Source organism: Megalobrama amblycephala, linkage group LG24 (assembly GCF_018812025.1).
Source record: "Megalobrama amblycephala isolate DHTTF-2021 linkage group LG24, ASM1881202v1, whole genome shotgun sequence".
Classification (NCBI taxonomy): Eukaryota; Metazoa; Chordata; class Actinopteri; order Cypriniformes; family Xenocyprididae; genus Megalobrama; species Megalobrama amblycephala.
This window is the reverse complement of record NC_063067.1, coordinates 18,356,174-18,382,911: the sequence shown is the minus strand read 5'-3', so window position 1 is coordinate 18,382,911 and position 26,738 is coordinate 18,356,174. Positions and strand designations below refer to the sequence as shown.

General features: G+C 38.1%; 1 protein-coding gene across 3 annotated transcripts; it reads right to left on the bottom strand.

The window, feature by feature from the left end:
* Window positions 1–854: 854 nt before the first annotated feature.
* On the bottom strand, window positions 855–26,738 carry b4galnt1a (beta-1,4-N-acetyl-galactosaminyl transferase 1a). 3 transcript variants are annotated; one of them, XM_048177199.1, is made up of 11 exons: window positions 26,276–26,738; window positions 23,155–23,369; window positions 22,376–22,552; window positions 20,962–21,068; window positions 17,438–17,478; window positions 16,864–17,044; window positions 15,836–15,928; window positions 15,554–15,741; window positions 15,333–15,473; window positions 1,222–1,459; window positions 855–1,142 (listed from the first exon to the last, which is right to left on the bottom strand). In XM_048177199.1, exons 2-11 carry the CDS (start codon window positions 23,361–23,363, stop codon window positions 925–927), a joined length of 1,593 nt encoding a protein of 530 aa, XP_048033156.1. In that variant the 5' UTR covers window positions 23,364–23,369; window positions 26,276–26,738; the 3' UTR covers window positions 855–924. The 3 variants fall into 3 exon arrangements, with proteins under 3 accessions (XP_048033156.1, XP_048033157.1, XP_048033158.1); XM_048177200.1 differs by having other exon boundaries at window positions 26,451–26,738; XM_048177201.1 differs by lacking the exon at window positions 26,276–26,738 and adding an exon at window positions 26,084–26,108.

Here is a 26,738-nt window from a genome sequence, read left to right as displayed (position 1 = left end):
TGTGAGATATAAACTCGAAATTAACTTTTTATTCTTTTAATTCATGACAAACAAAAACAAAACAAAGTTGTACGCGTCAAGAGACTTATACGCTTTTAGCTTCTCCTGAGTATAGGCTATACACTTGAGGTGTCAATCAGGTAAATATATATCTCTGGCCACTGGATGCTTGGCCATTTCGTTTCATCATTTAACCACTGACAAGGTGCTATGGCAAACGGATCCGTAAGCTGTATCCCACTCGGTAATGTTAATTTTTTTGAAATAACAGTGCTTATCGCTGGGTGAAGCTGCTGTGATATGCCGACAACATTTAAAAAAAATAACAAATCAAAATATTCTATAATGTTTCTAAATCTTAACTACTTTGAACCGCTTCGTCGTAACTCTCTAGTCGTACTGGTTATCACTCCCGGGTTTTCTGCAACCACGATGCGCGCGCATCCCGAATGTTTACAAACAGTAAATAGGCCAGGTTGTGCGGAAAGCCCTTATATGGAGATGGGTTGGGCGTATTTTATGCAAATAACTAACCTTTTGCGTTAGAAGTTTAGGAACAAATTCAAATATTAAACAATACCCAGTGTGCATTTGCTTTTAAATTTTTGGCTACATCTAATCACATTATTGAATAATAACACCATGGCATGAATTATAATAAATACTACATTTAAAAAAATAACACTGGTAAAAACATGCCACTCTGAGCCTTAAGTGCCAAATCTGGGTATATCTCACAAATGCTGATAATTGCAAAATGACAAAATGAAAGAGAGATAGCCATTCATTAAAAGTGTTGAGATGTGTGTTGTGCCATCTATGGTCACGAGAACAAAATAAGGACACCGGCCATCTTGCTCCGGGGGCGTCTGGCTCCTCGGCTCTTTAATGAGGGGGACTGCCATTAAAGTGTTCGCAGAACATTTAGTTGCTAGTGACACATTTAAAATGATTCTTGAGGTAATAAAGATCATATTCATTCATAGAGGTCTCGTTAGTGGATTCATAACGGAACTTGGAATAGGCTTTGTCAACCTCACTTTGTCCCCATGGCAACATCCCCTTGATCTTCGATGCATGACTGATAATAATATCATCACAGGAGCCCACATGAAGGGTGCCAAGCCCATCAATAAAAAATGCTGAAGAAGGAACAAAAAAAGGTCAGGGTAATACAAAAACATTCTCACATACATGCATAATCTACTTTAGACCTCTTACCTAAATGGCCAACTCGAGCCAAACGAGGGTCAAAGCCCACTTCTCTTATCTTTTCTGTGCGAGCCATGAAAAAATTAATGACGCCATCTGCAACCACACAATTAGGAAATCCCTCGATAACGTGGTGGAATCCTGTCCTTATGTGTAAACAATCTCCCTCTTCATCACCTGCATCTGTGGAGATGGTGTGTCGATAGGTGGTAGTGTATCCCGTCACTTCTCTGACTGCTCCCCCCACCTTACATAGCAAACACAAACCAGGAAGAAGTTTGTCAGTCAAGATTATTGAAAGTACATTCATCATAATTGCACAACAGTATTCCCAACATGATTTTTAAAATCAATTTTCAACATTTTTATTTTTTATTTTATTACATTTAAAGGTGCCATCGAATTGAAAATTGAATTTACCTTGGCATAGTTAAATAACAAGAGTTCAGTACATGGAAATGACATACAGTGAGTCTCAAACTCCATTGTTTCCTCCTCCTTATATAAATCTCATTTGTTTAAAAGACCTCCGAAGAACAGGCGAATCTCAACATAACGCTGACTGTTACATAACAGTCGGGATCATTAATATGTACTCCCCCAATATTTGCATATGCCAGCTCATGTTCAAGGCATTACACAAGGGCAGCCAGTATTAATATCTGGATCTGTGCACAGCTGAATCATCAGACTAGGTAAGCAAGCAAGAACAACAGCGAAAAATGGCAGATGGAGTGATAATAACTGACATGATCCATGATTACATGATATTTTTAGTGATATTTGTAAACTGTCTTTCTAAATGTTTTGTTAGCATGTTGCTAATGTACTGTTAAATGTGGTTAAAGTTACCATCATTTCTTACTGTATTCACGGAGACAAGACTGTCGTTATTTTCATTTTTTAAACACTTGCAGTCTGTATAATGCATAAACACAACTTCATTCTTTATAAATCTCTCCAACAGTGTAGCATTAGCCGTTAGCCACGGAGCACAGCCTCAAACTCATTCAGAATCAAATGTAAACATCCAAATAAATACCATACTTACGCGATTAGACATGCTGCATGACGAAAACTTTGTAAAGATCCATTTTGAGGGTTATATTAGCTATGTGAACTTTGTTTATGCAGTGACAGAGTTCAGAGCTCTGGGGGGGCGGGGAGCGGGAGATTTAAAGGGGCCGCAGCATGAATCGCCGCATTTCTAATTATGCCTCAAAATAGGCAGTTAAACAAATTAATAAAAAAAAATCTATGGGGTATTTTGAGCTGAAACTTCACAGACACATTCAGGGGACACCTTAGACTTATATTACATCTTGTAAAAAAACGTTCGATGGCACCTTTAAGCTATAAATAGGCTATATGAGTTAATATTGCTTTTACATTTCATAAGAACTATACTTATCAAACCTTATAATTTATAAATGAATCGTATTTATTAAATTATATTATAATACACTTATTTAATGTTAATACTCTGGTTGTCATGTCTGTGCATGGGTGTTTTTAAAGTGGAAACAAGTCAGTGAGTCACTGAATCACTGATTCAATGCGTTCAAAAACAACTGGGATTTGTGGAGGAGTCATTGAATCAATCTTCCAACCAGTTTGTTTGTTCAAGATGCTGATCATGGCTGCGTTTAACTCCACTTTTAAACAAACACTCATGAACTTCCCTAATCTCCGCCATTTTTTGGAAGCATGTTCAACTTCGTCAAGTGGGCAAGGGAAGATTATTTGGACAGACTCTCGACCCTCTTTGTGTTGGTTTCGGTCCAGAGGGGGGGCACAGGGGCCCGGTGTGCAACCACTCAGATGACGCTTTGTTGTGGCAGGGTATAAATGACAATTAACTGGAAATATTGCATCTGTACTGTAAGTTACTCTATATTAATGTCTTGTTTATTGACCTGTTGTATTAAAAAGCAATAAAAAACTTGCAATTGTGTTTTTCCGAATATCAGCACGGCAGTGATTACCTCTGAATCAAAGCCTTGTTGATATTCGGTAATACAGTACCAATGCGAGTGTGATATGTAGGCTATAGGAAAAACAAGGGCAAAAGAGACTGCTCATTTAAAGCACGCTGATGTTTTATGACAACCAAAATGTCCCAAAAGCATTACTATTTTCACACTATATTGGGCATGTTTGCATTTACATGTATTCATTTAGTAGACGCTTCATTATGCAGATGAGAAAAACATCACAGGCAATTTGTCATAGGGCTAACAACAGTATATACAGTAAGTTTAGTGAAAACTACACTAGTAAACTAGCTGGAGCAGAGATGAGATGCTTAAACATTACACTTTAAATTTTCCTTTTTTATTTTGCAAATAAACAAATAAAGAAGCAAATAATACAACAAGAACACTTTATACAACAAGTGCCTTGGTTTGTGTTTGAGGATTAGGTAAGTGTTTGTGAAAGGTGTGTCTTTATCTGTAATCTCCACGTGGGGAAAGTTTTTATTATGGAAACCTTTGAAATGGAGTATTGTTTAAGTGCTTAGCATTCCGATCAACCAGATAGTCTGTTGTGCTGTCATCCGTGACCTAGATAAATTTGACTAGAGGTTTAGTAAATCTTCATGCTAGAGCATGCCATTTGCTAACCCTGCTGTAGATAATATGCTGCCTTTTGTTGTGGTCAGATGAGTCCACGTTTCAGCTTTTGGAAAAAAATTGACATCGACTTCTCAGTCCCAAAGACGAAAAGGACCATCCAGACTTTCATAAGTGACAAAAGTACAAAAGCAAACATCTGTCTTGGTATGGAGGTGCATCATTGCAAGTGGCATTGGTGAATTGCATTTGAGTAAAGACACCTTTGGAACATTTTTACATAGTAAATTGTGTAAAAGATTATTTTCCAGAAGGAAATTAAACTAGACTGTGGAAACTGGATGGGTGAAAAACATGTTACACCCTCCCCTCCAGCTGTTTAAATGAAAAACATATGTGCTAGTGCTATCTGCAGCTTTTCTTTGAAAATAGCCACAACTGATTGATAGATAGATAGATACAGCCAACAGACACAACTGACAGATCTGAATACCATAAAAGGAGTTGTTTTATCTGAATAACAGGAAGGCCTCACCCATCCACTGAGGGGGCTGTGTGGCCTATATATGTCTGAATGAGAGGATAAAGACATCCTATTTTGTTTTCTTTCACTGCAGAACACTCTGTATGTTAGAATGAACTTCTTGCAAGAATAAAAACTATAAAGACACTATGACTGCTGCTTATTTACTCTCATAATGATGATTGACAGGACTGAATGTTTAGGCTCCTCCCGAACCTACGTTTGGAACTACATTTCACAAGTTTGCCTGCCCATTCAGACTTAATGGGTGAACAATGTAGTTCAGTGATATACAATGCTCAGCGTAAATGAGTACACCCCCTTTGAAAAGTAACATTTTAAACAATATCTCAGTGAACACAAAAACAATTTCCAAAATGTTGACAAGACTAAGTTTAAAATAACATCTGTTTAACTTATAACATGAAAGTAAGGTTAATAATATAACTTAGATTACACATCTAAGTTTACACGGAGATTACGCGGAGTGATGGTAGCATCCTCTCTTTCAGTATAGAGCAGTACATCTGTGAATTCATGATGCCATCAATGAAATGCAGCTCCCCGACACCAGCAGCACTCATGCAGCCCCACATAAGGACACTGCCACCACCATGTTTCACTGTAGGCACAGTGCAATTTTTCTTTGTATTCCTCACCTTTGCGACGCCATACAGTTTTGAAGCCATCAGTTCCAAAAACATTTATCTTGGTCTCATCACTCCAGAGTATAGAGTCCCAGTAGTCTTCATCTTTGTCAGCATGGGCCCTGGCAAACTCTAGGTGGCCTTTTTTGTGCCTGGGCTTTAGGAGAGGCTTTTTTTCTTGGACAGCACCCATGCAAGCCATTCCTCTGCAGTGTACACCGTATTGTGTCACGGGAAATAGTCACCCCAGTTTGGCTTTCTACTTCTTTAGATAACTGCAGTGAACTTGCATGCCGATTTTCTTCAACCCTTCTCATCAGAAGACGCTTATGTCGAGGTGTTAACTTCCGTGGACTACCTGGACGTCTCTGTGAGATGGTTGCAGTCCCATCTTTTTTCAATTTTTTTTTACCACTTTTGCTACAGTATTCTGACTGATAAGTAAAGCTTTGCTGATCTTCTTGATCATCTTCACCTTTCTGGTGTAAAGAAATTATTTTCTTTCTAAGCTCTTCTATGTGGTGCCATTGCTGACAGCATGAAATGGGAAGGAGTTTTAACACCCTTTTATAGTCAACTGTCTGCTGGACACCTGTGTAATAAATAATTAGTTATATTATTAACCTTACTTTCATGTTATAAGTTAAACAGATGTTATATAAAACTTAGTCTTGTCAACATTTTGGAAATTGTTTTTGTGTTCATTGAGATATTGTTTAAAATGGGGGGTGTACTCATTTACGCTGAGCACTGTAAGTACAGAAGACTTCAAGGATTTAATCCCTCTCTCCCCAAAGATAAGCAGAATATATTGCCACATTGGGGAACAAATATGGCAGTTTGTGTGCTAAATTTCTTGCGGGCACTAAAAGAGAAAACGAAAGGGCTCCTGCAGGAACAGAGAGAGAAATCACTGCTGGGGCAGTGAAGGGATACTTTCCTGCTCCTACAGATGATTAGTTGGAGAACTGCTTTGAGGACGAAGGATGAAATCACTGCTGCGGCAGTGAGAAATAAGTTTTAGTTTATAATTGTTGCGAGAGCAGTGGGAGAGATATCATTGCTGTGGTAGATAGAAATAAAGATATAGTCTGAAAGCTGATGCGAGAGCAGTGGCCGAAATCGCTGCTGTGGGCAGTGGGGAATAAAGTTTTGGTTTGACGGCTGTGGCGTGAGCGGTGGGCGAAATCACTGCTGTGGGCAACTGTGAGAGAGGTGGACGAAATTACTGATGTGGGCAATGGGGAATGAAGTTTTGGTTTGAAGGCTGTTGCGAGAGCGGTGGACGAAATCACTGCTGCGACAGTGGGGAATAAAGTTTAATCTGAAAGCGGTTGCAAAAGCGCAGGCCAAAATAACTGCTATGCCAGTAAAATTCAATTCACATTTATTTATATAGCATTTTTCACAATACATATTGTTTTAAAGCAGCTTTACAGAAAATACATTACAATTTAGAGTGATCTGTTATTTAAAAATGTATTAATTTACGGCAGAAACAATAGGCTCATTAAATTACTGTATAAGTTGTGATGCTGTGGTGCTTAATCACGAGCTGATCTCCCACACCTGTCGCTCGTTCCCTTTACCATTTATATGCCCAGCTGTGTCTCCCCTTGTTGTCAGTTGATCACTTCATGTCGCGTGGATGTTACGTGTCTGCTCTACGTTTTGCTCTGTGTCTCACCTGTTTGTTCTTTGTGTTCAGGACCCTTAGACGAGGAGTTTTCATGCAAGTATTTTCTCTTGCTGGGCTCGTACTCGTCCTCTGCTGGGTCATCTGCTCTCCTGCTTTTTTCAGTGGTCTCTCCTGCCCCTGTCTGCTGTGTGTGCGCAGATACCACGAGAGCCACCAGTTTCCTCACACTGCCACCTGTACTTTGACTGTTTCATTTGTGTGTGTCAGGTTTGGTCCTGAATAAACTTATTATTTTTGTTCACCGCAATTTGAGTCCTCCCTTCATCCACCTCCCGACAGTGTATGTGACAGGTTTGAACTGAAGTCTGTTTTGGAACCAATTTTTCAAAAGAGATGGGAGTATTATAGTCGTTGACTAAGAGGAGATCGGAAGGAAATACATTTTTGAAACTTCTGTGGGCTAAAAATAAGGAAACAGATTGGTTAGTTTGGAGGGGTATGGGTAAATTAACAATGAAAATTGAATGGCTGCTCATTAACTGATCAGTTTTGCTATGCTTGATATTAAATCGGACAGTGTTGCTGTATAATATTTGGAGACTGGAGAAAGACAAATGGATCTAAGCTGATGTAGATTTGGAACATCTGAAAAATCCAAAGAATGTGAGGATAAATAGAGTGTTGGTTGTTCTGGTGATGTTTTCTAAGTGATTTCCTGCAAAGGAATAAGAATTTGCTTAAAGGTGCCCTAGAACCAGTTTTTACAAGATGTAATATAAGTCTAAGGTGTCCCCTGAATGTGTCTGTGAAGTTTCAGCTCAAAATACCCCATAGATTTTTTTTTTATTAATTTTTTTAACTGCCTATTTTGGGGCATCATTAACTATGCACCGATTCAGGCTGCGGCCCCTTTAAATCACGTGCTCCTGCCCCCTCCCGAGCTCTCGACTCTATCACTGCATAAACAAAGTTCACACCGCTAATATAACCCTCAAACCCCCTTTAACCACATTTACAGTACATTAGCAACATGCTAACGAAACATTTAGAAAGACAATTCACAAATATCCTAAAAATATCATGTAATTAGGGACATAGTTCACTGACAAGCTACGCAATATCGCGTTCATTATCGCAGATGAATCGCCTTCGATAATGAACACGATATTGCATAGCTTGTCAGTGATCTACGGCTCTGTCTATTAAATGCCGCTCCATTTGAAAGCAGGTGATGGCGATTTAGCGGTAATCAGGGAACTGGCTTTACTGACGAAATGCGTGTGACGATATATCGCCCAGCCCTACATGTAATCATGGATCATGTCAGTTATTATCGCTCCATCTGCCATTTTTCGCTATTGTTCTTGCTTGCTTACCTAGTCTGTTGATTCAGCTGTGCACATCCAGACGTCCTGCCCTTGTCTAATGCCTTGAACATGAGCTGGCATATGCAAATATTGGGGGCGTACATATTAATGATCCTGACTGTTAGGTAACAGTCTGTGTTATGTTGAGATTCGCCTGTTCTTCAGAAGTCTTTTATACAAATGAGATTTACACAAGGAGGAGGAAACAATGGTGTTTGAGACACACTGTATGTCATTTCCATGTACTGAACTCTTGTTATTCAACTATGCCAAGGTAAATTCAATTTTTGATTCTAGGGCACCTTTAATGCTTCACAACTGACAAACGAGAATCAAAAAGGGCTGGGTTCAGATATTTGAATGCTTTTGATGAGGGGGAAATTTGTGGGCTATTAATAGCAGGGCACTGCTGGCAAAAATTCGTTTGTTGAAAAATGGAGATGATTGAGAAGATTATTTATTGGAATGTCAGATCCACATAGAGAGGCACTGGGGTGCGTGACGAGCTTGCATATGGAGCCAATGTCCTAAATGTCTGAAAGGCAGAATTTGAGAGAGAGCGATTCGATTTTTTAATTCTGCTATATGTTCTACTTTACATATAAACTAATTGCAAGTGGATGACCAGATTAGCCGTCTGAGGAATGGCATTAGTTAGGAGGAACTTGACCTGCATTTGTTGATGCAAGTAGATATGGCATTATGAAGCTTTTTAGAATCCAATCATGAACTGAAGTTTTGTAGCATTGCAGCATGTGGCCAGCATGTGACGCAGATATGGTTTACTTAGCCCAAACTGAGCAGTCCATCTTCAGAAATAGAAAGATGTGGTAGCACTGATTTAGTCAGCGCTCTCTCTCTCCCATGTTGTAAATGAACAATTTGTAGAGATCTGCCAGAAGCAGCAGCCACGAAGATTAAGATTTGTACAGAAGCATCTGATGGCTGAACCAGTTGGAATTCACAAATGGAAAAATGTCAGGACAGCCCAGAGTGATTTGCTTTCACAATGAACATTTTAGTGAAGTTTTTTTGAGTTGATGTAGTTAGTGGATAGCTAGTGAAGGGTAGAGCAGAGGCAGGCACTGTTTGCGGAGGCAGCCTCACGCTAGGTGCAGTGCTACTGAAAGGAAAGTTGTAGAAGGAAAGGAGAGGCAAGGAGGAGCCAGAGCAGTTCCTTGTTGCGGAGGCAGCCACACATTAGGGGCCAGTCTGGAAATGACTGGGAAGAAGGCAGGAGGAAAATGGAGAGGAGTGGAGATGGGTGTGTTTGGGTGAAGTAAATCAGCAGTGGGTAGGAGCGAAGACTCAGTCAAGGAAATTCTTTTCACATTTGGCAGCCATATTTGGCTACGTTGCCAGGCATTTTTTCAGGCATCCAAGAAGAAGTCCTATCTATTTGAATGAGGAAATCCTGAAATCTCAAAAATTGCAAGCATAACACAATTCAATTCAATTCAGCAACAATTCTGACATGAACTATCCCAAAAGTATTGTTTCTTATGCTCAAATAGCATTAAAAAGGCTTATATTTTGGGCTGGACGAGCCAATGAGCAAATGCAGTTTGTGTTTCTCAGAACTCTGTCTGTTTATATAGCAAATAGGCAAAAAGGGGGTGTCATTTTAAGGTTTAGAATCTTAGCTTTACAGTAAATATAGGAAATATGACCAATTTATCAATATTTAGGGCAGTTGATCTTGATTCAAACGAGCCTATGCACAATATTACGTGATATGTGGACTTCCGGGATCTGATCGCGTTGCAAAGATGATGCAGTGTTGAAAACGTATTTTTGAAAAAAGGTCGGCTAGTCCACTGTTGAAGAGTAAATGGATGGTGAAGTGAATTAACTTAGAGTTAACGAAAGCTATCATGAGCTTTGTAATGTTTGGAGCAGATGTCATCGCAGTTCATTCATAAAAAACGTAGATCTTAATTACCTTCATGCTGTGTGTGGTAATGCTGGAAGAATTGTCACTGGGATGACGCAGTGACTGCTGCTTATATACGCTCGTAATGATGATTGACAGGACTGAATGTTTAGGCTCCTTCCAAACCTACGTTTGGAACTACATTTAAATTTCATATTTGAAATCACCACTGAAATCTGACAAGAACTGTCTCATAAATGTTATTTCTGTCATGACATCTCTCGGAGTGTTTGGGATGGTAATGGATGTTGATATGTTTGGCCTTGGTGGAATAGATCTGCTACGATGCTGCTGCTCTTGGTTATTGCTGCTGCTGCTGAGTAAGTATGGGACTTGCTACTGCCTATACATAGACGGCACACTGCTGTGAGCAAGTAGCCTAAGACATGCTACTCTACAATAGCATACATTCTGCCTGTAGCAGAGCTATACAGGTGGAGCTAGGGAAGGTGGAGAGTTTCTGAAAGTGCGCTGCAATTCTAAGCAAATGCTAACCAAGTACTTGAAGGGTTAAGCATGCAAGCTCATTGGCTACTGATACAGCAGGAACCAATCAGGTTGAGTTAAGGACCTATTAGCCTGCGCCATCTAGAGTTTCATGACAGAACTTTGTATTTCTTATGCTCAAATAGCGTTAAAAAGCTTATTTTTCAGGCTAGATCTGCCAATGTGCATATCAGCGATTGGCGCTTTTATTTAGAAGGCGGGACTATTCCGCCATATTGCGCGTTGTATTTTCTCCCATTCATAGTAATATGAGTGTACGTCTTTATATCTGAAGTCTTTGATGATCATACCTTTAGCCAGTAGGGTCACACTTTATTTTTTAATGATCATCTTTAGACATTCTGTTGACTATAGGTAATGTTGCACCTAAATGTCAACTAACACTTATTAGAGTATTAGTTGAGTGTTAGTAGACTGTTAGGTGTTAGGGTTGGTAAAATAAGTTGACATGTAGCTGCAAAGTGACTTATAGTCAGTAGAATGTCTGTTGGGTATGGCGGACCGGAAGGTCCAAAAATATGGCTACCGACTTGTCGCGGGAATTCACTATACAATTGCCAGTAGCCACTGAGTTTACCACTGATAGGCCAGCGGTGCAGCCCTACAGTGAGTTATTCTAATTAACATGAAATTGATAGCCAAGGTTAGGGGAAAATTACCTTTTTATAAAGGTGAAAAAATGCCATGACAATCAATTTCAAGGGATAGTTAAACCTAAATGATAATTCTGTCATCATTGACTTACACTCTAGTTGTTCCAAACCTATATGAGTTTCTTTCTTCTGTTGAACTAAAAAGGATGATATTTTGAAGAATGTCAGTAACCAGACAGTTGATGGTAGCCAGTGACTTCCATAGTATTTTTTTTTTCCTACTATGAAAGTGACTCGCTACAGTCAGCTGTCTGTTTACTGACATTCAAAATATATTTTTAGTTCAACAGAAGAGATAAACTCATACAGGTTCGGAACAACTAGAAGGTAAGTCAATAATGACAGAATTTTTATTTTTGATTGACCTATCCCTTTAAGGAAGCATATACAAATCTGATGATTAACAGTTTACATCTTAACAGTAACAGTTTACAGAACACTGATGGGAATATTGCTTCAGAATAAATTACATTTACAACACAAAAATGATAAACTTTACTAGATGTAGTTAGTTATTGCACCATCACAGTATTAGAAAAGAAACGTGAGGAGATTCAATTGCTGCGTGAGGAAAGTGAGTCGCCAGCTGAGGAGAGTCAGTGGTCCGCTGCGTGAGGAAAGTGAGTCATTCGCTTCGTGAGGAAAGTGAGTTGTCCGCTGCGTGAGGAAAGTGAGTCGTTTGTTGCGTGAGGAAAGTGAGTCGTCCGCTGCGTGAGGAAAATGAGTCGTCCGCTGCGTGAGGAAAGTGAGTCGTTTGCTGCGTGAGGAAAGTGAGTCGTCCGCTGCGTGAGGAAAGTGAGTCGTCCGCTGCGTGAGGAGAGTCAGTCGTTCGCTGCATGAGGAAAGTGAGTCGTTCGCTGCGTGAGGAAAATGAGTCGTCCGCTGCGTGAGGAGAGTCAGTCGTTCGCTGCATGAGGAAAGTGAGTCGTCCGCTGCGTGAGGAAAGTGAGTCATTCGCTGCGTGAGGAAAGTGAGTCGTCCGCTGCGTGAGGAAAATGAGTCGTCCGCTGCGTGAGGAAAGTGAGTCGTCCGCTGCGTGAGGAAAGTGAGTCGTTCGCTGCGTGAGGAAAGTGAGTCGTTCGCTGCGTGAGGAAAGTGAGTCGCCGGCTGAGGAAAGTGAGTCGTTCGCTGCGTGAGGAGAGTGTGTATAGAGGGTATGCACGTGACGTCACGGTCGACCGTTACGACTGCGGTCACGTCCACTGAGTGGCAAAAGACTGAGCGGCAGAATTGGTTTTCAGCGTGAATGTCCCGAAAAACACACAAAAGACATCCAAAACGGGAAAGAGCTTTGTGATTGACTGTACAAATAGCTTTGACACAAACCCTGAGGTATATATTTAAAGACCGCCGAAAGCTACAGAAAAAAAAGAAGCAAATGGATCACTGTAATTCACAGAAACAACTTGACTTCAGCAGATAAACATGGATTTGCAGTAATCATTTTATGTCAAATTGTTGGATTTTGAGGTAAAATCATACCGTATATATTGTATTGTTATATATTATGTTGACAACTCATCAATTAAGTATTTTCCATCTTATATTCTGCATAATTGGGTGTTTTTAAATAAACAACACTGACAAAAACTATACTATAAAACTATATATGTTTTAAGGCTGGACAATATGACTATATAAAATTGATATAAGTGATTACGCGGATTTAAAGTCGGCATGAAATCAAAATTAACAATTCTTATTTTTTTATGGAATATTGTAGTATTTATTATCAATAATGTATCCGTGAACTTCATTATTTTTAAAAAATTCATGTGCCCTCATAATCTTTAATCAAAATCATTAACCTCCCATCCCCCTTCAAAACGACTCATCGTCTCTTCCTGTCACATGCTATGGCGCAAGGGTGGAGCTATCTGGAATTGCAGTGACGTATGGGGTAAATGCTGTGCTTCACTTTATAGAGATTAATGCATTAAACACCGCTGATGCCAGTCATTGGGGTGTACAGTAAACATGGAAAGGAACCTGCAACACGCTCAGTCAGTCAGGCTGCGTGTCCACTGGAGCAGAGCAAGCAACCAGAGCATTTTTAGATTAATTCTTATGGAAGTTGAGCGTCACTTAACTTACGCGCGGCTCAACTTCCATAGGAATGAACCGAAAACACTCGCTTTTTTAACTGCTCGCTCCGCGCCAACGGACACACACCACCATCAGTCAGTCAGTCAGTCAGTCTCTCTGGCTGTTTAGTGCCGTTAACCGTCCTCGTCATCCTCAATAAAGCCCTTACAGTAACGTGAGTGCTCGGAGTTAGTAATTCATATCTGCCTCCATTTCGTTAGCAACGGCCAACTTCCAATCAATTTCCGAAGGACGAAATCAAGTCCCGCCCTCTCATTTCAGATGCCGTTTCACTTGGATAGACGTCACAGTACAGAAGAAAAGACAATCGCAACTTCCGTTTCATGCCGACTTTAAACCTACCTATATTGCAGTTATATAAAATATTCACATGCAGATTTGCTTTATGTATTTCCCCACCATCGAAATCAAGCACATATAAATGTCAGGAAACACGATTCCTGGCTGTATGCAATATCTATGGATTAGGTTTATTTGACAAGTTGTAAGGAACACATTCAATTCCAACCTTTAGTGTAATTCGTCAGTTTTACTCGCGTTTTCGCAGTTTCCTCTATTAAATCCAGTCACGCAGCAGCTTCTTTTGCCACTCAGTCCAGCTGAGGGAGCGCGCTTTCGGCGGGAAAGTGACGTCGATGCATACCCTCTATACAGATGCACCGCCGGCCTATCAGTGGTAAACTCAGTGGCTACTGGCAATTGTATAGTGAATTCCCGCGACAAGTCGGTAGCCATATTTTTGGACCTTCCGGCCCGCCATAGTTGGGGGACCATCAAAATAAAGTGTTTGCAGAAATTAAGCAGACAGTCTACTAATACTCTACTAATACTCTGCTGACATGTAGTTTCAACATTTCTTATAGTCAACAGGATGTCAAAAGGGGAAGTCGAAATAAAGTGTTACCACCAGTAGAGCTGCATTCTTCGTAGTGCAGGAAGTTCATGTATCAAATTGGCCATTCAAAAAAGTGTCTTTGTGTAACAGGCACTGACTTTAAAAAAAAAAAAATAGTCACACCCTGTAACTAAACTTGTGAAACTATTGCTCATGCAATTTTATAAGCATTACTCACTACCAGAAGCACCATGCATGTTCAAGCAGCAGCACATCCGGATTTTGCCGAGTTAGACACGCTCCTGGGTCAACAAAATGAAGTCCTAACCATATCCCTACCCCTAAACCTAATCCTAACCATAAGTTATCCCTAAACGTAGAGGGAAATGATAGGTGAATAACACTGATGTAGAAGCATCAAACCCTGATTGTAAACTTGACATAAACTGTAAACTTTTTCTTCAAAACTGGTCGAATGGAAATGTTGTTTTAGGATCGACAAAGATGTTGAACCAGAAATATGTTGTACTTGGTGAAATAAGGTTCTGCGTCCACAGGTGGTTTCTAGTTCACAATCCCCCAATAAGCCAAACACACTTGAGTATTGTTTAATGGTAGCATTGTTAGTGCAATGTGAAAACGGCAGTAATGTTTCTCAACATACTATATCCAACAGCCTTTAACATTAAAATACTTGTGTTTGTTGAGACAGGTGAACCAGCCCCAGGTGCATGACACTTCTGCTTTTTTGCATTGTACAATTTTTCTGTTTGCTAACTTTGAATCTCATTTGTTTGCCACAACTAACCAAACAACACAAAAGCTTTGTGTTATGAGAAATATATGCATTGCAGTATGTTTTTTTTTTCTAAACGTCACCTTTGGTTTTGTGCTATATGAAATATAAGGAAGTTAACTCCAAATGTAAGGCCTTGTTTGGACTTTGTGCAATGTAGCATGTGATTAAGAGTGTAGTAATATGCTAATTTATACGTTACTTTATAAGAATAATATGAATAAAATGTATTACAATTTAGCCAGCTGCAAGACAAACACCTTATTTTTGAAAACCACAGTAGCATGATGGCACAAATCCACAACTATGTTTCACACAATGTTTCAGAGATTTTGTAAAGCAGTTTCTAATGACTTTCCTGTTTTGGCTTCATACGTGAGAGGGAGAAATTTCAACTATGAGACCGCTCGTCTGCCAATATTTCACAATCAATACATCGCTTCCTGCTTTCTCACGTAAAAACATCATCCACCAAATTTTCATAATGAACATTTGTCTTAGTGTGATTGAATGATTGAAGAACAGCAAAAGGCTCTCTCACCAGGTCCAAAGTCGTTCTCTCCAAAATATCCAACATTTTTTCCAATTTGGTGCTTGAGGTGAAAATAAAGTCATCATCCACCCAAAGCACGTATTTGGTTGTTACCTGAGAGACTGCCAGATTACGGCCAGCAAACCAGCCCTGTAATGAGGAGCAGACAGCACTTTAAACAATCTATTTGATCTGAGAAGAAAACATAGTATGTAATATAGCATCCATACCTTGCCAAAGGGCATGATATAATGTTCGATGTAGGGTCCAGTTACAGGTTTAGGCTCCTTTGTGTCATCAGCTATCACTATAGTTATTGTGGGGTAGAACTGTCGAATGCTGTTGATCAAATCCTGAAGTTTATCATAGCGAAGAAATGTTTTTGTGGCAATGGTGACCAGCGTGTTTACATTGTATTCTGTGGGAAGGACAATATCAAAACATGAGTTTTGTGAAATTTCTAATAAACGTAGTTGAAAAGGATTTATAATTATTTAATATATCAGTTTTACCTTTGTTGGGTCCAGGAGTATAGAATTTAGGCATTGGTGGATGTCTGATCTTAATGGTGAAGGTGGCCTGGTTATTGCCTGCATTAAATTGTACTGCCATAGACAAAGGAATAGTGTTATATAATTAAAAAAAAGATACAACAGGCTACTGAATATAGAGATAAACATGCATTACAGCATAAATAAATGCTAAATGACATGTATTGTCAGTAAATTTTGTTTATCAAGTAGTTTATAACAAATGCGTAATCTCCAAAGTTTTGACAGTTGTTTTGCATTTCTGAGTCTTTCTGTTGAAATGTATCTTCTTGATGATCCTGCCTTATTCACTGAATTGTGTGCTTTGGATTTTTTAATCCAATATTATTCTTTTCTATAAATCCATGTAGATGTCATTACAACATCATTACAAGAAAATTATGTCAATATTTACCCTCATTTATTTTATTGTGTGGAATTCTTTACAAATATTTATATAGCAGCTCTATTCATACAACAGCACGAGCTAACAAGATCCATAAAATGTAGCCCAAACAGATTTTGTGATATATTTTAACCCATATGAATACACAATAGGTTTGTTTGAGAAACAGTCACTCTCAAATGATCTTTCTTAACAAACTATCAATTAATTGTGTTTATATCAAATGGTGCTTAAACATGAGACATAGACTCTATCCTCTGTGTCATTACAAAATCGTCACGGGAACCTGTTCTACAAGAGGACAGCTGGCTGGATATTTGATTAGACAAACCAGTCCTCTATGCAGTACAATTGTACAGTCATAAGCAATTATGAAGCTGTTTGCTCAGTGCTGGGGTTTGTTGTAGATGTAGACGGAGCAGATAACATGATTCTGAGGGCAAACTCTTTGTTTAGTGAAGCCATTGAGATAATACACTTGTAATTGTTTGCACAACAAACATCTGCATTCATTACACCTAATTGCTGATGTTCAATTTTTAATTATTGCCGCATTAAAGAACATAATCATATTAGATTAAAAGAAAGTGTTTTGGGGTCTCACCTACATCTGCTTTGTTGGGATGGAACAGTGTGTTTGTGTAGGTAACAAACTCAAGCTGTCTGTTTAGTGAAGCCAGAGATCTGCTCATAAAACTAATATGCATCTCTCCTTCCCCTTTGACTTCCACTTCATCCACCATCGCTGCCGTATTGAATGTTCCCATTGTAGCCTTCAAATCTACCTGCAAATGATATTATATGAAAAACAGATTTCTGGGCAATAATAGGGCCAAAATGACCAGTGAAGCAGAAAATTCTTGTACTACGATGAAAAATTGCAATAGTTCACTCCCTCAGTCATGTAGCTTTCTTTGAATCATCTCTCTATTAATGGGATAATTCAGCCCAAAAACGTTAATTGTGTAAATATTTACCCTCATTTCAAACCTGTATACTGTTATTTTACTGTGTGGAAAACAAAAGAAGAATTAAGAATAATGCTGCTGTATCCATCAACAGTTAAGTGACCATGGGCTATAAGATCCATAAAAAGCAGTCCAATCAATTTTTAGTGATACATTTCAACTCATCTGAAGTCACATGATAATAATGCTTCAGAATAATGGTGGACTTACGAAATAATGATCCATTTTGCGTTCTTGGTTCAGACTCAAACCTTGAAAACACAATAACATAGACTTAATGTGTAATCTTGCTCATGCTTTAAAGCTGCTGTAGGTAACTTTTGTAAAAAAATATTTTTTACATATTTGTTAAACCTGACATTATGTACTGACAGTAGAATATGAGACAGATAATCTGTGAAAAAATCAAGCTCCTCTGGCTCCTCCCAGTGGTCCTATTGCCATTTGCAGAAATACACCGCTCCCGGTAAGAAACAACCAATCAGAGCCAGGAGGAGTGTCTTAGCAGTGTCAATCAATCAAGCTCGCGTGCGCGCTGATCACACTCCTCTGATGCACAGTGTACAGGCGTCAAATTCAAGATTACCGGTGTGCCGCAGCTTTGCTTATGGCGAAATAAAACGATGTTATATGCAAAGGACCACCCTGAAATCTACAAGAAACCATGCCATACATAATTTGTCAGTCCTGTTTTGAAATTATCTTAGTTGTGTAGTTCTTAAAAAATTAAACAAATCAAGCAGGGATACTTACTTGTCAAGCAGAAATGTGGCTGACTCTGCATCGGTTTTTAATCCGTTCAGGATACATAGCTCCCTCCACCTCGGAAAAGCCGCTCCGATATTTACCCTCGTTTTATTTCGGGCTCTATCTAATTCTTTCTTTTTGGCTTTTTTATCATCGTCATCTGTCTTTTTCCGTTTACCCGTCTTTATTTTATGAGCAGGTGCCACTCGAGGAATTGGCAGTTTGGATTGTTTTTCCGCCATAAGCAAAGATGCGGCACACCGGTAATCTTGAAGCCTGTATGCGCTGGCGCTGTGCATGGGAGGGGTGAGATCAGCGCGCACGCGAGCTTGATTGATTGACACTGCTAAGACACTCCTCCTGGCTCTGATTGGTTGTTTCTTACCGGGAGCGGTGTATTTCTGCAAATGGAAATAGGACCACTGGGAGGAGCCAGAGGAGCTTGATTTTTTCACAGATTATCTGTCTCATATTCTACTGTCAGGACATAATGTCAGGTTTAACAAATATGTAAAAAATTTTTTTACAAAAGTTACCTACAGCAGCTTTAACTCATAAAGATAAAGTTTATGCTTAGCAATAAAAAAAAAAAAGTGTTCAGCGTTTTACTGATAATCCTTGATGGTGCACATTTTTGCAAACTAGGCAGGTGTTAAAACTGCTATTATGTAAGTCAAAGATGTATATTAAAATTTGCCATTTTTATTTGTTTCCTGTAGAATGGAAATTAAGTTCTCAGGTAATTCAGTTCAAGACAGATACAAGTCTTCAAAATACAAATCTGATACAAATCTGACTTAAAGGGTTAGTTCACCCAAAAATGAAAATAAAGTCATTTATTACTTAGCCTCATGTTCCACACCCGTAAGACCTTCGATAATCTTCGGAACACAAATTAAGATATTTTTGTTGAAATATCCAATGGCTCAGCAAGGCCTTCATAGCCAGCAATGACATTTCCTCTCTCAAGATCCATTAATGTACTAAAGACATATTGAAATCAGTTCATGTGAGTAAAGTGGTTCAGTATTAATATTATAAAGTGACAAGAATGGTGCACCAAAAAAATAAAATAATGACTTATATAGTGATAGCCGATTTCAAAACACTGCTTCAGGAAGCTTCAAGGCATAATGGATCAGCGTACTGAATCATGATTCGGATCGCGTGTCAAACCGCCTGTAACGAGGCGGGACTCAGGCAGGGATCCAAATGCAAAGCTTTTATTAAAAGTGAGCGTGGTTGTACAGGCAGGGTCAAAACAGGAACAAACAGGAACAGCAAAGGACAGGCAGAGTCGTAGTCAGGCCACAGGCTAAGATCAGGACAGGCAGATACATGTATCACTCACAGGTCGGTATACAAAGCACAGGTCAGGGGTAGGCAGCACAGGATCATAAACAGGTAACAGGCAGGAACGGTAACAGACTGACAGACAGGATATTAGTATGCTCAGAATTGTATCACTGGGAAAACAAGACTTCGCAATCAGGTGGTGTGTGTGTGAGTCATTTATAGTCCAGGTAGTGTGCTAAGCTGTATGTGGCAACAGGTGATTGGTGTAGAGTGAACATGTGACTGGCAGGGAGGATTGTGAGAAATGTAGTCCGGGAACTGACAGGAACAGACGGTGATCATGACACCGCCAAACTGCTGAAATCACATGACTTTGGCGCTCCGAACCGCTGATTCGACACGCTGATTCATAATGCTCTGATGCTTCCTGCTTGCCATCACTATATAAGTTGTTATTTTGTTTTTTTGGAGCACCAAAAATATTCTCGTCGCTTTATAATATTAATATTGAACCACTGTACTCACGTGAACTGAATTAAATATGTTTTTAGTACATTAATGGATCTTGAGAGAGGAAATGTCATTGCTGGCTATGCAGGCCTCACGGAGCTATCGGATTTCAACAATAATATCTTAATTTGCATTCCGAAGATTAACGAAGGTCTTATGGGTGTGGAACGGCATGAGGGTGAGTAATAAATGACAGAATTTTCATTTTTGGGTGAACTAACCCTTTAAGTCCACATCTCTGATTGTAAATTACACTTTTTTTTTTCTTAATGGTAACCACATGGTGAAACCTGTGGGAGCTTGTTTCCGCCATGAAATAAAAAATAAAAAAGGTAATTGCTCCTTTTTATCACCATTCTGACTTTTTTTTCTTGCAATTGCGAGTTTATATGTCACAATTATATCTCAACTCACAATTGCGTGTTATAATGTCCAGTCGTGAGGGATAAAAGACAGGAGTTTTTTCTCAGAATTGCGAGTTTATATCTCACAATTCTCATTTTATAACTCGCAATTGCATTTTATAAAGTCAGAATTGTGAGATATAAATTCACAATTCTGAGAAAAAAAATTCTGAATTGCGAGATATAAACTTGCAATTCTGAGAAAAAAAGTAATATTTCTCACAATTCTGACTTTATAAAATGCAATTGCGAGTTCATATCATGCAGATATTTAAAACTCGCAATTGTGAGTTTATATCTCACAATTCTGAGAAAAAAGACAGAATTGTGAGGAAAAAAGTCAGAATGTCCAGGTTTCACAGACAGGGCTTCACCTAAGCCAGGATTAGGCCTTAGTTCAATTAGGGCATACAAGTAGCTTTTATAAATGTTCACTAGAAAAAAAAAAACATTACTATAGTGTGCATCTTGAGACAAAACAATGGCACTGACATATTTTAAGATTTTTTACTTTCAGTTAAAACAGCTCAAACATTTTAGTCTAGGACTAGCTTAAGCCTTGTCTGTGAAACCGGGGCTAAAACTTAACTCATAATTGCGAGTTTAAACCTCGGTATTCTGAGAAAAAAAAGAGAGTCAGAATTGTGAGATAAAAAGACACAATTACGTATTTTAATTTTTTTATTTAGTGGCAGAAACAAGCTTTCATAGAAACCAGCTTATGAAAAAGCTGAGGAATTCTTCTGTCTATAATATCATAAAAACATCTTGTTTTACCAGGAATTAGAATGGTCCTTTTTGGTCTGACTTCCACACCCTGTGTAGGATATTGAAGAGGACTGTTGGCTTCTGCTAAGATAAGTGAATCTGCAGCTGTATACGTCCTGAATAGAGAAAACACTAAGGTCATTCGTGAAGTTGGCGTCCTACTACTTCTTGGGATAGTTCACCCAAAAATGAAAATTCTGTCATTATTTATTCATGTTGTTCCAAATCGGTATGACTGTCTTTCTCCAGTGGAACTATAAAGATATTTTAACCCTTAAATGCATACCTCGGGTCTTTAGTGACCCGGGACGTCATTCACTACCCTCCTCCTTGTTCATTTTTTAAAGTTAGACATCAACCTTCTTGGTATTCCTCAATCAATTCATTATAAAGAATATAACAAGAAAAAAAAAATCATAAAATTATAAAAGAATGCCTATTTTTGTATTAATTTTTCGAAAAAATTGTATAGGGTCGCTAACGACCCGAGGTGTGTATGAGTGTAAGTATATTTTTTACAATAATTGAATCTTAGATGACGTATAAGTGCAATTCACCTTTATTCCACAAGGTGGCAATGTCTGATACACAATGCTGAAGTGACAACTCAGACAGAATACAAATAACACAAAATAATGAAATGACTCAGCGATTTACTGCAGAGCAAGTACTGAAGGCAATCAAATATGACTGTAACTGTCACTGGATGGATCTGGTTAAGCTGTTAGTGATTGAAATATTGATTTTGAAGATGTTGAAAATTATATAGTTTTGAGAATACATTTGCGAATGGGCTCATATCCGTGACCTCAAACATAAAACTAGCCTATTATTTGCTGAATGTACTGGGAAATGAGCTCTGACGAGGACAGTGATGATGAAATAAAATATCTGCTCAAACTGAGCCCTTCCAAGCTCCAAAAGGTAACAAAATATGCTTTATTTTATTTTTCTGTAATTGTTACTCTAATATCAGAGGAGTTTTATATTATCGCAACAGGTAGAGATCCTTCCATGTTAGATATAGATCTGGGTCGATAAAGACCCGAATATGTAAGAATGATTGGTGAAACAGTCATGCATTTAAGGGTTAAAAAATGTAGAGGTTTTTTTTTTTATCTTTACAATAAAAGTCATTGGCATCCAATGTAGTTTGGACTCCAAATTTCTTCAAAATATATTCTTTTGTGTTTTACAAAAGAAAGAAGGTCATACTGGTTTTGAATGACATGAAGGTGAGTAAAGGATGACAGAATTTCCCTATTTGAGTGAACTCTCCCTTTAAGTGGGTAAAGAGAGACAAAGCCAAAGAAAACACAAAACAATTGTATCTTTTTACATTGTTACACTTAAAGAAAATCTTTACTCAAAATGAGCAAAGGCCTTTTTTTGAAAGCTGAAATATGGTAAAATGATGCACCACCTCTTATAGAAACTGCGATACTCTTTATCTCTGTATTGCTTTGCTTTTTTCAGGTCTGAATCTTGGAAGGTTGCATGTAGCTGTGTAGCTGATACTTGAGGAAACAGCAGCTGAGCGAATGGGAAATTAATGCCTGGTTTGTCACCTTCACAAGCACACCCATTTACAGCAAGTACCCTGGTCAAAAGTAAAAAACATATTTGAAAATGATGGGCTAATATTCAGTCACAAATCATGTAATTCATTCCATGCACTAACAAAAAAAAGAATAAAGTGGAAGAGGTGCCACTAGTCAAAGTGGACATTTTAATTTCAAATAATGTGGTTGTAAATTTCCAGCCTGAAAACAAAAGCCCCTTTTCCAGTGGCACTGAATCCCAAAATACATCTACAGTATATCCTGTCAGGAAGTGATTTTGTACTCTAGCTATGCAAAGCTACGCACGTCCTGATATTGCTGAGTTAGATGCGTTCCTGGGTCAACATATTTTGTTGATCCTGGAACAACATTCTAGTCTGAAAATTTAGTCTTAACCCTATTCCTACCCCTAAACCAAATGATAGATGAATAACACTGATGTAGAAGCACCAATTCATGATTTTAAGCCTAAACTTGACATAATCTGTAAACTTGTCCCTCAAATCTGATTGGTTGATTTGAATGTTGTTCCAAGATCAACAAAAATGTTGACCCAGGAACATGCTGAACTCAGCAAAATCAGGTTATGCGCAAAAGCACACTGGCACACAAGCGTGTGTGTGTCTCAATTTCTACTCACTTTGACATGCTATCTTTGATACGGTAAGTGATGTGGTCATATCCACGGTTCATGTTTTGTAACCTTTTCTCCAGCAACACTTTTAAAGAGTCTGATCCCTGTAGCACATCTACCGTCATAATGGAGTTTGAGTTCCAGTGGTAATAGAGTATGGCTGTGAGCGGCAAGACCACCAGCAAAACCAACACTTTCTTGTTTGCGAACCGCATAATTGCCTAAAGAACAAAAAGACAGGAGAGGTATTAGCTATCACATAAGTATTTAGAGCTAGAGTCCTTTTGAAAGCATTCAAATTATCTTCAGCATAGGGTTGATATAACCAGTCACTGCTTTGCATTAATTTTGTTTTCTGGTCATGATTAAACCCAGCCAACCAATTGTCTGTTACAAGGATTTTCCTATATTTGTTTTTCTCTTCAGCGTTATTAGTCAGTGGAAAGTGCTGTAGCTTATATTTTCTAAAAAAAATTCAGCAGTTGCCAAGCTCAAATCCATCTATTCATTGTCTGTACCAAAACTCAAATCTATGACCAAAATAAATAAATAAAATATAACCCACAATAAAAATATACATTTAAAGCATAAAACACAAGACGCTTGTGACTTAACATTCACAGAACTCATATATATTGTTTTTTAAACTTAAATGAAATGAGTTAACCCCAGCCTTGCTTCAGTTTGGTTTGTTTTTCTTTATTTTTTGCCAATTAAAACTCATTGTACTCTGCACCCGCGCCCTTGCCTCTGTTCCTGCACCCTCACCTAAAACACTGCTGTAGACTCTCCAAAGGCATAATGGTTTTTATACTGTACAAACTGTATATTCTGTATATTTGTGGTGAAGCATCAGTCCAGTGAGTGAGAGGTGTGTTTTCAATCTGTCTCTGCACAGTGTAAACAATGTTAGCTCACCTTCTAGCTGCCTAGAGACAACAGAACAAATTTCATGTCAAAAGCCAAATGCCAAGTGAAACTAACCTATGACGATCGAATAGAAACTAAGAAACTTTTAAAAAAACTGGTCATGCAGGCTTCAAAAGAAAAAAGAAAGGAAACCACCCACCCACACACACATGCGCACACACATGGAGAGGGGGGGATTGTTCTAGTTTTTAACCATACCTCTAAAACTGAACAGCACACAAGCTAGTTCACTTTAGCCCTCACATGTACAACCAAAACCATGCACACACATATAAATAATGAGTTTAAGAAACAAATTCAAAATTTGTCAAATCTGAGGGTGAGAAATCAAGATCTTTTATTTTCACTCTTCACACTTCTCCTAATCAACTTTCAGCTTGGCACAGCAGTTAATTTCATATTCAAAATGCACTAAAACTACCATAACTCTTCATACATACTGTATCTCAGATCAAATCAACTCATTCTTCCATAACAATAGCAAAGGTTTTCACCCAAAAACATACTAAATTCCTGAGTTTCCCCTTTTGTATAGATGGTAATAAAATTAAGTCTAACACCTGTTTAAGTCTTACATCAAATTGTTTAGATGGTAATTCATTTGCTAGATTCAGAATATTCAGAATATATATAATAATAAGCTGTCTTATTCATTTATGTATTAACCCCATGCTAGGTTTTGAACTTAAGTTTAAGAGTTTTGAAAAGAAATTGGCCTGTAGGTACATGTCAAAGTGAGAAAATAACATATGCAATCATAAAATGCATTTTGTGACAAAGCAATGATAATGATCCACAGCTTAGCTCATATAGACTGCTGTTGTGCTCACTGTATGATGAGTTTTGTACAAGTGATCTAAGTATTGAAAAATAGGTCCCAATCATTATATATATATATATATATATATATATATATATATATATATATATATATATATATATATGTAAAATTTAGATTAGAATTTTGAAATTTAACTTATGTGGTCCCAGCTTGAAAGCTATTCAAAAATTTGTCATAAAGATGACACAAGTAGACTATGCCATAGTAGCCTACACAAGCAATGTTTTAAATATTTTATAACTAGCTGTAATTCATCTAGGCTATATGTAAATCATTACCACCTGAGGCAAGGGCGTAGATTTGGGGGGTTGAACGTTGGTATGGTTGTATTGTAATTGGGGGGGGGGGGGGGGTTGTAACGGATGGCTTACCTCCACCACCCCCACCCACCCCCCCTCGCCCTGTCATGAACAGTGAAGCCAATGAAAGTGTTTCTTAGATGTTTATTTGAAATATTCTTGAATATTTATATTCTGCTAGTCTTATCTGTGTTGCAACTTATAAATAAGGCGAATATAAATGATATTTGGCTTTTACTCTAAATATTATATAGCCATTTCATTCCTTTGAACATCAAATTAAAATTAAAGTGGAATCGATCATATTTTTAAACTTTAGAGTTGCATGTTACAGGGTAATTTACTGAATTCTATTGAACAACACGCACTTCCGCAATATGTTGGCTTTTTATACTGTAATGTAATAAAGCACCTCTCGTTTTTATTACTACTGTGCTTAATTAGGCTATACGAACATCTAGTATAGCTTATTGACACTAATGAAACGTTTATATAGGCTAGGCTAATCTTCATGTTGTCCGAACTGGAGAACAGTAACATCAAACAAGAACAAATAAGACAAATCAAAAGTTTTTACACTTTGAAAATAATTTTTTTTCACATATATATATATATATATATATATATATATATATATATATATATATATATATATATATATATATTTAAATTAAGTTTCTAAACATTTCTTGAAATGACTAAACAGACCCATACACATTTCCAGCTTTGAAATACCATGCATTTAACAGGCTGCGAAATATTAGGCTAAAATTTCCGATTTCTTTTGGGGACTTTCACGTTTGTTTAATTTTTTTCCAATCACGTATAGTTTGACATATTAATTTAATAATATAATCTGTCTTACCCTAAAAATTGAGTTAGCCTAATTACAAAGTCCATTTAATTGCTTCAGGTGGAAAGACGCATGTGGAAAGAGTGAATGAAGATTTGAAACTCGAATTGCAAATAGTAGAATAAAGAAACACTTAAGACATTTAGCATACAATGAAAGACATGGGTTACTCATTTAACAATAACAAAAACATTTTAAACTTACGAAAATTCAGTAGCGTAACTAAACCGGATATGTAGCAGATGGGGGGAAAAAAAGGAAGTGCAGTGTGGTCATGCAAGGTTGAAAGTTCTCCGTCTTACGCACTCCGTTATCACGCAGTAAGGAAAAAAAACAAGAGACAAGACAGAGCGTGCAGCGGGGAGTTATTCAGACTCACCCAACATTGGACCGACACCAACGTTGTGTCCCTGGCCAAAAATATTCTCGGTAGGACGGCATAAACCGTTAAAGATATGTAACACAGAACATTTCGAAAAGTTGCAGTCAGATACGTTTCATAACAGGGGCGAGGCTAGAAATGTTCATACGGGTGTGCCTTCATAAAACAGGGTGGGCAAATCGAGTATGAAAACTGCATGAAAAACTTGTCACTTGTGCACATTTTAGAAATGAAGCTCTAGCGCAAGTTCTGCCGGGAAGACTCAAATGTTACGTCACTTATTAA